The sequence below is a fragment of the Parus major genome, chromosome 2 (genome assembly GCF_001522545.3).
Source record: "Parus major isolate Abel chromosome 2, Parus_major1.1, whole genome shotgun sequence".
Lineage (NCBI taxonomy): Eukaryota > Metazoa > Chordata > Aves > Passeriformes > Paridae > Parus > Parus major.
Window position 1 is genome coordinate 117156596 of NC_031769.1, and position 11818 is coordinate 117168413.

Consider the following 11818-nt stretch of genomic DNA (forward strand, 5'->3'; position numbering starts at 1 on the left):
TCTTGTTTCGGGTTTATTTGAAGAAATACAAAACTAAGGTTTTACTCAATGTGATTTGTTGATATTCAACTCTCAATATTGTTTCCATTAAACAGAATGAGATGCACAGGAATAAAACACCTATTGCTGTTACCAGGCTCCAGCCAGAATTACATACAGAAGTCCAGCCCTGTAATACAGGTGCAGAACCTCCCAAGAAGGATGCTTTTACTTCCACAGAAGGTTGTGAAGAGCTGATAAATAAGAGATGGCTGGAGGAAGACAGGTACCACAGGTTAGATGATGAGGTTGAGTTGAGAAGTCGACTATTAAATAAAAGACTTGATGAGGATTTGGATGTTCCCAGTCGAAGACATCATGGATTTTCTAGCCAATCTGTAATTCCTACTAGGAAGCATCACAGATTTGATGAAGATGGTGATTTTGGTAGAAGATACTACAGACTGGACTATGATCCTGAGACAAATGCAGAAATGGACCCTAGATTTAGATGTGAAAGCACCTATGACAGAAAAACTCCCCGGGGTTTTTATGCTGAAAGGTATTCTTAATTCCATTTTCTCCTTTGTTTCTGTAGTGCTTGTTGACAGCCATGGTTTACTCTCTTTAAATATTAGGAAAGATGCCCACGTGAAAGCAGGATTGTTGTACTTTTGTACTTAGAAAAAGGACCTTTGCAGTAATTTATAAAATTGGATCAGTCCCTAAGACTATACATGTACTAAGAAGCATTTTGTATATCATAACAAACAAAGGATACTAGAGAAATTACCCCAAAAGCAGCAGTGTACAATTCATTTTTATGAGGAATGGTTTACCAGAAAACATACTTGAGAGCAAAGCCATTCATTGAGAACCCAGTGTTGCCTCTGTTTCCTTAGTCTTTAATAGTTACAGGAAGTCAGTTTTCAGTTCAGATTCCAAAATTGGTTTGAGCTTCAGTTTTTGGTACACATGACTGTGCGTATAAAATGTAAAAGTCTATTTTTAAAAAATCCTCTTTTTTACTCCAGATCTTGCTAAATGACAGGCTTTAAACATATGTGTAGTTGAACCAAATCCTGATGGTTTTAATGGGTGCTAATTTCTGTAATAACTACACAGTTTGAATAAGCATTTATTAAAGCCCAAACCAAACAAAAGAGGGTGTTTTAAATAAATCATTCAGGAGGAAAACTGATATTATGTACTGTTCAGTATTAAATAGTCTTTACTGTGTTAACTGGTACATCAGTTGGGTTACTTTGACATAAATTGTTACTCTTCTAGTTTACTCATTTAAAAGAAAAAAAAAGTATAACCTTCCTAATCATGGCCACTTTTAGTTATTCCATTGCAAGAACTGCTTGCTTTCAAAACCAAATGGGTTGTGGCGTGAAACAGCACCAAACTTGCAACTGATCTGTTTAAGCAGCTAAACAAAACAGTAAAGTTTATTGTAAATAAATTTTCAAATGATATTTTAAAAAATATTAATAATATATATTAAAATATTAAAATTAAAAAGTATTAATTTGTTCCCTTTCCAGGTCTTGGGAACATGAGTGTTGTAGTTATTTTTATTTGTCTTAAGCCTGTTGCCAGAATTATTTTCCTGCAATTGCTTCAATGAAGGAACCACCAATGTTCTTCCTTTGCAAGGCAAAATAAGCACTTTTTCTTTTTTCTAGAATTAGCACTTCTAGGAAAAACAAAAGCAAATTATACCACTCTCAACAGTTGAATATTACTATTATGTTTTGTTGTTAGTTGCTGGTGGATGGGTTAAGTAATCTTTTGAGTCATGGTTTACAGGGATCATTTTCTGGATAGTATTGCAAATTAATAACTGGGGGGAGGGGAAATGCTCTTCTACTGTAAAAGCATTTTCTGAATTCAGTGAACTCATATTTCTTTTCCAGTTTCAGATGCCCAGAGAGTTAGAATAATTTTTCTCCAAAAATAGCTCTTGATATTCTTTCTCAGCCTTAAAAAAAAGTAATCGTAAAGGAAGTAAGTCTGTGGAAAAAGTGAAATGTCTGGAAGTATTTAGGAGAGGCAGACTCTAATAAATGGGTTATTACAAAGTTTCAGACTGTGTGTTATGGTGTGCTTCTAAAAAAGTGTGTATTTATTCATACAGTGTTTTTGAAAAAGACTAGCAAATGGAAAGAGTGATTAAATAGATGAGAGGAACAAGATTGCCTGTTTTTGCTGAGATTCAGAGAAGAGACTGCAAAATTCAAAATTTGTTCCATTCTGTAATGTATTATTGGTAGAAAGGAGCAAATGAGGTTTTGGGATAGAGTGGATTCGTCCTATAGCTTTTCAGAAAGAAAAAAATAATTAGAAGCTTAATTTGATGTCTAACAAAGACAACCAAAATATTGTTAAAACTAACAGCAATATTTAATTCTCTGTGTTGGTTGATACTCAGAAGGATACATGTCCTCTTTTTATTAGGTAGCTGTTTGCCAGTGTCTAAGGCAGTTGGACACAGAGTCTAATATTTAAATAAAAGTAACCATTTGATGATTTTTGAGTGTTTACTTTGTTTCTTAAGGAATTTATACAGAATTATAGAAATAAAGTATCAGCAAGTATGGTGTTTGAACCAACAGTAGGCATGTTAAATATTAATAAACTAGTCTATTTTAGTTATTCCAGATGACATGGATGGTGCTTATATAAATATCTGTGACTAATATATCACCAGGCAAATAATGAGTTATTTAGAGAGACCTCTGAAACTGCTTTATCTTGTTTTCTTTTAAAAGAGAATAGAGAAGAGAGTCTTATCTTTGCTGTTGGCAGACTTGGTGCATCTTCTTAAAAGAAGCTGCTGGACCACTACCCGAATTCCCTGAACTTAATTTTTATATATAGGATTGTTTGGGGTATTTTGTGTGTATTTTCTACTAATGAATTTTTATTGAAAATTAATGTTCAAGATTTCTTTGTTAAATGTGTTTTTTAATCTAGTACTTTTTTCTCCTTTGAAAGGAACTCCACTTATCCTATGAAGTAAATTCAGTCTCTTCAAGGAGAAACATATCTCTTAGTGACAGCTAAGCTTCTGAAGAGTTAGCATTTTTTTTCTATGTTTCAGGCAAAGTCAACTTTTCCCAAACACATTTGATTCGTGATGGAAACTAAATTCAAAAGGAGGCATATTTTTATTTGTTCTACTAAAGTTCTTAGGTTTTTATATGGGGCTTATTAGTTTGGCGAGGCAGATGATCATAACAGGACTTCTCAGAAGTGTTTCTGTTTTGGTGGAGGCACAAGGTCTGTGGCATACTTCAACAAACAGAAATGGTGATTGTGAAGTGAGAAGAATTGCAAAATGTTTTAGTTCTTAGGAGTGGAATGTCCATCCCCAGCTGGCAGGTCTGTCCTGTAAACAGGAGACAACAGCTCCTTGATTGAATTGAGCCAACATGTCTGGGCCTGCCATGCCAAGCCGGCTGCTTTTTACAAAAAAGGTGGCCTCTTGAATTCTGAGGTTTGTTTTTTTTGCTTCCTTCCTGTATCCTTTCATTACACTGGGGACTTGGCTTTCTGTTTGCTGGCTGTGTTTCAGTCTTATGTGACCAGTCTTGTAAAGAATAAATTGTTTGTTGTCATAGAAATTAACTTGATAATGAAAGAAGATCATGTTATGCCAAGAGGGTAAATATTCTTTCATGTTTTTCTGATGGGTTGCTAAGATGCCAGATCAATGTTTAATAATCTGCTTGCATCCTTTTGCCTTTGATTACTGACTTCTGTTTAAATTAGAGATAGGCAGAGCTGTGGTTCTTTTTTATGTTAAAGAATGGGTTTTTTTTCCCATGTTTACCTAGTTGTTTTGGAGTTTTTTTGGTTTGCTTAATAGGAAGGCCATAGTTCTGTCCAGCTCTGGAAAAAGTATAATTTTGATAGCATTTGTTGGGTACTTTATTTTTCATTGGATACTTATTTTTGCCCTATTTTATCATGATAACTCAAAATCCTCAATATTATAGAGCTTTTATTTTGCAAGTCAAGAAAAACTTAAATTCTACTACCCCAGATCTTTTCAGGAACAGTTCCCTTGTGTCCATGAAATATTTTGCATCTCTGAAGTTACTTGAAGTTTCAGTCATATGATTTCACTTCTTAAGTAGATCACTCAAATTTTAGCTCCTGAATTTTTGTATTCATGGTGTTGCCTGTCTTTTGCCTTGAATGAAAGTCATCTCACCCTGCTAAAGTCTATCAGGTGTGTAGTGAAGTGTAGATTATCATTGAAGAAGCTTTTCATATCTGAATTGGCTGTTTCACCAGATTTACCCGATAGCTGTGTGCCAAAACCTGTTGAAGACTTTGTTGGCTCCTGGCGATTAAGAGCAGCAAGATCTGTTTCAGTTAATGCGGTGTGAGTTTCAAAAGCCCTTTAGCTCTCAAAACTCTTAACCAGGCTCATTAGATAAGGGGTGCAGGAAAGCAGGCTTGGGAATTCACATTCCAGGCAGAGAGCTGCCCTGATAGTGCTGGCAAAGTGAATTGTTTTAGAATACTTTGTGATATTTTCAGAATTGGTTCTGCTGTCCAGTGTGCATTCAGGCAGCAAATCCATTTGCACAAAACTGCTGAACCTTCTATTTCAGATTGGCTGTTTCTAGGCAAGCATAGCTGAGTATTTTCTATTTCTTTAAGGCCCTTTCTGAATGGAATGGTAAGAGATGTACCTGCAGATTATGAAGACAAATTAAAGGAGAGAGCACGTGTGCGGCCGTTCTCAAGAACTGGAGATTCTAGGTGTGGTATACTGTGTACTTTTCTGGTAATTGTGCTACAAAATCATGGTGAGAGGAAAATGTTGACTTCAAATCCCAAAACACTGTCTTAAATGCCTGATAGTTTTTCCTGCAGCTAGAATATAGTATAACAAAAAAAAAAACATGTTTCCTCTGAAAATGGCCATTGAAGCTTGTATGCCAGTTTTGGTTTTTTAATTAATAGAGCACCTATTCTCCACCTGGTGACTTATTGAGTCAAATACTGTGGAATCCTGTTTTCATAGCAGTTTTAAAATTCCTTTTCTTCCTCTTGTCTTGGTTTTCGTATCCTGAAATGATCTAAGTGGGTGAGGCAGAAGCAGAACACTTGTAAATTCTTTACATAAACTCTTGACTGGCACCATTCAGTCTGTCAACATGGGTGAAGTGCTCAACTGAGTCAGTTTTTCTGATAGCTTCAGAAACCACAGGCAAATGGGAATTGTGAGAAATGCCTTTTTGCCAGGCATTTTTTACTTTTGCTTGGGGTATTTCTTTGGATTGTAGGAAAACTGTTTGTCACGAATGTGTCACATAGTGATGTGAGTCTGTCATGTTTCCCACAGACTGTGTAGGGAAATTCTTGAGTTTGATCATTACATTTTTTTTGTCTTTGCCAGAAATCAGGTACAGATTAGTTCTTCAGCTAATGAACAGGCCAAGTCTGCAGCTGAAGGGCGGTATGCAACAGGCCTTGTTCTTGGTATGTATAAAAACCTAACTAATAACACTGAGTTAGATTTTCTTTGCATATATTATTTCTCCATGTGAATAGTTAAAAAATAGAAAAATGATGCTTTTTCTTTTTGCTAGTTGTCTTCAAGACTGGTAAATAAGTGTTATTTACATAGGGAAATTAAAGCAAAGCATATATTTCTCTTCCCACTTAATGTAACTTGCAAATTAATTTTGGACATACTAATTAATTTTGAAGAGCCCAAGTTTCTTCTCATATTTCATTAACATTTTAAGGCCCAAATAAGTGATTAAATTATTTTTACAAAATGAAGTATGGGGAAATCTTAACTTCTGTGTTGTTAAAGACACAGCTTATAGTGAATTTTAATTGCAGAAATATGAAAAATGGTACAGTTCACTACCCTGGGTGAGAACAAATGAGTCTGATTATCTCTCCTGTAGCCATAAAATTTAGCAGGAAGCACTAATATTGAGTGGAATAGAGAGAAATACTGGTGAAGACATAGCATTCTTAGCTGAATTCAGAAAACTGTAAGGCAAGAATAAAAGAATTGTAGTAGTTCTTCACATGGGAGCTTTTGAAGGCAAGCTAGTTTTTAATTATGGCAAAATAGATTAACAGTTGTCAGAATAATTTCTGTTAATTTTTTCATTTGAATTTACCCGATCTTCAAAGCTATATGTGGCAGATCAATTTTTTGGGACTGTTTAAAGGCAGCATGAAACCAGTGGTGTCATAGTGGTTACTCTCTTATCTGCCCAGTCATCTCATTTGTAGTAAACCTGGGGACACAGAGGTATGAATTTGTACTCCTAGGAGTCCTGGTTACAAGAGTGTTGTAAACTGTGTTGTATAAAGATTAACTAAATTAAAACCTGAATTTTTTGAAAATGAAAAGTGATTTCAGACTCCACCAAACTCACAAACCATGAGGTTATTTTGCAAATTTTGGTCACTTTGTAGGCCCAGCACAGCAATTAAAAGAAGAAAATCAGTCAGTCATGCATTTCTTGGTGTTGCTTATTTGGCTTTTGATTTAGGTTTTTTTCCAGCTTCCTTCTCTTTATTATTCAGGTTTACTTTACCAGAAGTCAACAGTCGTTTTGTGTATGGAAATGTTGAGTCTGTGTCTTATAGTCATACAATACAGAAAGTGCTGCTGACATTTTTTGGTGTTTGTTTTAAAATAATAGAGGACTGCCACACTTATTGTGGAAGAACCACCAGAAACTGAAAGTTTTTTGTGTTTCTTAAAATCTACATGAGCTGTTATCACCATTTCCTTTTACATACAGACATCTGTGGGTACTTTGCTAATTCTTAGTAGTCATGGGAACCATCCTAAGAGTGGAGCAATTTGCTTTCCTCCCCATGGGTTTGACTCCTCTCAGTTTTAGTTTTTCATTTTTATCCAGAGCAGTGCCTCATAATTCAGGAATGCTGTAGTCTGCCTTCCTTAGGTGAACATTAGCCAAAAAAAAAACCCAAACCAAACAAAAAAAACCCAAAATAAAACCAAAACATTAAGTTACTTTTGTTAGTTACTGTTGTATCAAATAACTTGGAAATTTGTAGCTTCCTGACTATAGAAAACCAGGCAAACTAAGAAAATAAAAATGAAAATTTTAGTAGTTTTGATCATCATACTCCAAACAAATTGTCTCTTAAAACTAGGTATCTATTTTTTAGTCAGTAAAGACTGAGTGTTCATATAGTCTGCAGTGTTTCCATTTTTAAATTGACTGAAAGGCAGTGTTTTTGTCCAGTGCCTTATCTGTATTTTGTGGAGCATTCACACAAATGTGTGGTCATTTCCATTAGGTGGTCAGGACCGAGAACTTCTCCGAAGGAGAAAGGAGAAATACAGACAAGAACTAATGGAACAGATCGCTGAGCAACAGCGAAATAAGAGACGGTAATGGAAAGTTACTACATTTTTAAGAGATAATGGCTGAAATTTAAAGGCATTCCATTAATTCAGTGTGGTAAGAAGCAATTTCATAACTAAGGGATTCCAGGTAGCTGAGTAATATTGCAGTTAATTAAACTTATCGTCATGAGGGCTTTAGTTTTTAATGAACATATTCACAGGCTTTCACTGGAGTGAAGAAACCCAGATACTTTTTCATTTTTAAAACTGTCTTTTTAGTTTCTTAAGGGTAAAGAAGCTTTAACTAAAGTTATCTTATTTTCCTGGTACAGGAGTGCCTAAGTAGTTGGCAAAGTTGAAAATTAGTTTTGCTTTTACCCTCCAATTTTAGAAAGTAACAGTTCATTTTTAAAGCATTTGATCATCTGGCTTATGCAGAATAATAAAATATTAGTTTCTTCCTTACCTGTTAGTCACTACCTACTGAATGGGTAATGTCTAGATACACATATTAGAGAAGGGATATGGAACTAAAAATCAGTTACTACTGGCAGTCTCATTGTGACAAAAATTGTACATGCAGAACAAGCCTGAGCCCAGAAATTACAAAACAGTATTTACTGCTGCACTTTTGAATCATTCATTTCAATGTGTTTAATGTTAACTTCTTGAATGTGAATAAAGAAAAATTTTTTAGGAATGTCCTGAAAAGTTGTAGTAAAAAAGAATTGTGGCGGTTTCTCCTTTTATGGTAGTTGTATTTTAATAGGTGAAATAGGTGATAGCCAGATATTTCCTTAGAGTTCTGTGTATTTACAAATATTATATAATTTCCTCCCCTGACTCCAGAAGAAATCAAGTGGAATCATTGTCTTTTGTTATCCTGTATTTTCAGAGTTCTTTTAACTACAGAATTGTGAATTTGTGCTTTGAAAGAATGAATATAGTTGCTATTTCTTTCTGATTTGATCCTTTTTTTTTAAAAAAAACAAAACAGTGAGAAGGAACTTGAGCTCTCAGTTGCTGCTTCTGGAGCTCGAGACCCAGAAAAGAAGGTAAGAAATTTGGATTTTCTTTCATCTGTATAGCCTATTATTTTTTTCCTTACATGCACACTCTGGTTGCTCAGTCACAAAACTCTGTAGAGTTTCTACAAAATGAGAAATGTTGGGCTATTTAATAGGGCATCAGTGTATAACAAAATTGAAGCCAAGGATGATGAGGCTGTGTCATGGTTTAATGCCAGACAGCAGCCAAGCCTCATGAGCAGCTGCTCTCTCACTTCCCCACCAGTGGGATCAGGGCAAGAATAGAAAAGGTAAAAGCTGGAAAACTCATGGGTTAAGATGACCACACTTAAACAGGAAAGCAAAAGCTGCACACATCAGCAAAGCAAAACAAGGAGTTAATTCAGAGCTATCCATGAGCAAGCAGACATTCAGCCATCACACGTCTTGGGAAGATAAACAACATCCCTCCAAACATCTTCCCCTTCCTGCTTCTTCCCCTCACTTTATATGCTGAGCATGATGTCTTCTGGCCTGGAATATCACTTTGGTTATTTGGGGCTGTCTGTCCCAGCTGTGTCTCCTCCCAACCCTCCCCAGCCACACCCAGTCCCCTCACCAGTGTGGCAGAAGGAAAAGCAGAAAAGGCCTTGGCTCTGTGTAAGCCCTACTCAGCAATAACAAAAACATCTCTATATTATCAGCTCTGTGTTCAGCACAAATCCAAAGCACAGCCCCACATCAGCCACTCTGCAGAAAATTAACTCCTCCCCAGCCAAAGGCAGCACAGGCTGTAAGTCATTACACATGCTTTTAGCATAAGAGGAAAATATTTTCATGGAAGTTATCAAATATTTTGCTGTGGCCAAGTGGAAAATGGACAGAAAGGATAGAACTTAGTGTCCAGTGGTAACCTCTTAAATGCACACAGTAGTGTGCATGTCTTTGGGAATGCAAAGTATGCTGCAGAAAGCTTTTTCTCAAAAAAAAAAAGGTTGTTTTGCAGATGAGTTGATCTCATTATAACAGTTTTTAATTTAGCATTTGTAAATTTTTAAGTGATCCAATATAGTGTTTAGGACTGAAAGCATTTTTATAGGATTTTGTAAAAAGCAAGATGTTTGGTATGTTGTTTGTAAGACTTAATGCAGAGTTACTACTGTCTCCACTTCTTTAGTAAGGTGATAATTACATTGAGAATTTTGATTAGCATGCATCCAGGAGTAGGTCATCACCACTAGTAACATAGGAGACTGATAGTCTTGCAGAGGCTGACAGAACTTGTGTGATTTGCAAGTACTTGCTATGTGCTCAAAGCCATTGCAGGTTAGCTATGGTGGTGATGTGCTGTTTAAGGTGTAGAGTGGTACTTTCAAGCAAGAATAGACTGGTTATTAAATTAACTGGTTACTGCTTTAAATTATCACCAGTGCTGTTTTTGGGGAATGCTCTGACACAGATTGAAACTTGTGCCATTTTTGCAGGGTTCAGTAGAGGGGAAAGAAGGTCCTCTTTGCTAGAAAATGAAGGTGAATGAATAGCTGTAAAATGCTATTAGTCAGATCCTTGTGGGTACCTTCCAGCTCTGAATATTCTGTGAAACCATTTCTTTCTTTCTGTGAAACTTGTGAAACAGAAGACTGAGAATGCACACAGACAAGCAATTAAGCTGAATCAAAATTCTTACTCCTAAATGGGGAGGGAAAACAACCTGTCTAGTTGCATGTTCCTGCCCTCCCTGCGTAAAATGTCTGCCATGCTTGTTTGGTCCCTGTTTCAAACTGATTCACCTTTTTTACCTAGTAAAATCTGAATATTTTTTGCTGCTTTAGTTGGTATAGAGAGGTCATCTGGCTGATCAGGGATTCAGATATTGAAAGGGAGAGGAATGGAGGGTACTGCTAGGAGGCAGAACTGAGCAGAAGATGCTGGCTCTTCTGACTCAGCAGGCCACAAGGTCAGTGTAAACAATTCTGTGTAATCAAAACTGACTATGCAGAAGCATGCTGTGCTGCAGCACTCAATATACCATACTCATCTCAGTCAGAGTCTGCAAAGTGCCTGTTGTAGGAACAAAATTATATCTAGAGCAAGTACACGGCATGCATAGTGTTTTAAAAGCACTAATTTAGCTGAAAGCCTTCAATTAAGTTGAATTGCTACATTCATTAAGCATCAGTCACTGCTAGCTTTAAATTGCCTCTCAGGGAGAGATTCTAATTAGGTGCATTTCTTGATTAATTACAGGTTGGTTAAATAGCAATGCCTGATTAAGAATCTATAAATGCAGACTGTTGTATATGCTGCTTGTTTAAAGTGAAACAATCCCCAGGACGAACTGAGTACTGAAACAATGTCTGAAATCAGCTGTAGAGCTGAAATCTGGGGCACTTTGGGAATGGTTTCAGATTAAAGTTGTTAGTGAGAAAGGCTGTTTTAAATGTTGTGCTGCTCAACACACTGGATTTGAAAACACAGAAAAATCTGTAGACTGCTTTGTAAAATTAAATTGCTTTAGCTAGTATCTGTTATCTAATTTTTTGTTCACATCTAGAAATCTGAAGTTAAATGTTATAAGCAAATACTCATGTCTATTGGATTTTGAGAATTTTTATCTGAACACGTAGTCCTTGATTGGACTAAGTGAGTACTAACTGCCTTGTATATACTGTCTTGCAGCTAAGTGATGAAGAGGTAAAGATTTAATATTTTGTTGGAATATTTCCATATTATAGGGTAGATGGTTTTCTCATTGATAATTAATGCATAGCTGGTTTTGGGTATTACTTTCTCTGAATGCATGTTAGTTGAAGAACTTCGATATTAGGACGAATAAATTCAGAACAAAATCTGTTGTGCTGTGTATGATTTCTTTCCATTTTTCTATTATATTGCTTTATTTAAACAAACATTAGAATAGTTATGCAGTGCAGTTGTTGTAAGTTTCTGGGTGTGATAGGATAGTTCTGAAACTAACTGACTTGCATGCCTTCCCATTATTTGCATGTTGCTTTTGACTTTCTTCTGAGGCTGCCAGATGTCAATAAACATTTGCTACTTCTGTTTTAAAAAGAACTCCCCCCAAAAACTTGTAATTGTTGCGGTTGAAAAAAATAATAAGATCAAAGGAATTTAAAAAATAAAATAATGGTATTGCAAGGAAATGTTTACTGGAAAATGTCTCAGTGTGTATTTGATTTTAGTTTTTGCTGATCATGAGCTATTTCAATCTTGGGGTGGGATTTCAGAAACTTTTCTATGCATAATATGAGAATACTGTCAGTGTAGAAAATTGGCTTCTGTAGATAAACTGTTCTACAGACAGCTGTGCAAATGTTCTTTTTTCTGGACATTAACTATATACTTCCTAAAACCTGTGCGTGATAAGGTTGCTTTTTGTAAATCTCTGATAAACTTCCTGGATTTCCTTGTAATACTAGATTCCCAGTAGATCATTTAG

General features: G+C 35.7%; 1 protein-coding gene across 14 annotated transcripts in view; it reads left to right on the forward strand.

Moving 5' to 3' along the window:
- CSPP1 (centrosome and spindle pole associated protein 1) overlaps positions 1-11818 on the forward strand; it is a 61712-nt gene that overhangs the window by 18733 nt on the left and 31161 nt on the right. For 12 of the 14 annotated variants that reach the window (XM_015618047.3, XM_015618046.2, XM_015618049.2 and 9 more), the window contains 5 exons: positions 96-541; positions 4660-4761; positions 5402-5484; positions 7303-7396; positions 8349-8406. In XM_015618047.3, coding sequence (XP_015473533.1) covers positions 96-541; positions 4660-4761; positions 5402-5484; positions 7303-7396; positions 8349-8406 — 783 coding nt within the window. The remainder of the gene's footprint in view (positions 1-95; positions 542-4659; positions 4762-5401; positions 5485-7302; positions 7397-8348; positions 8407-11818) is intronic. The other 2 variants (XM_033512283.1, XM_033512285.1) reach the window with 1 other exon arrangement.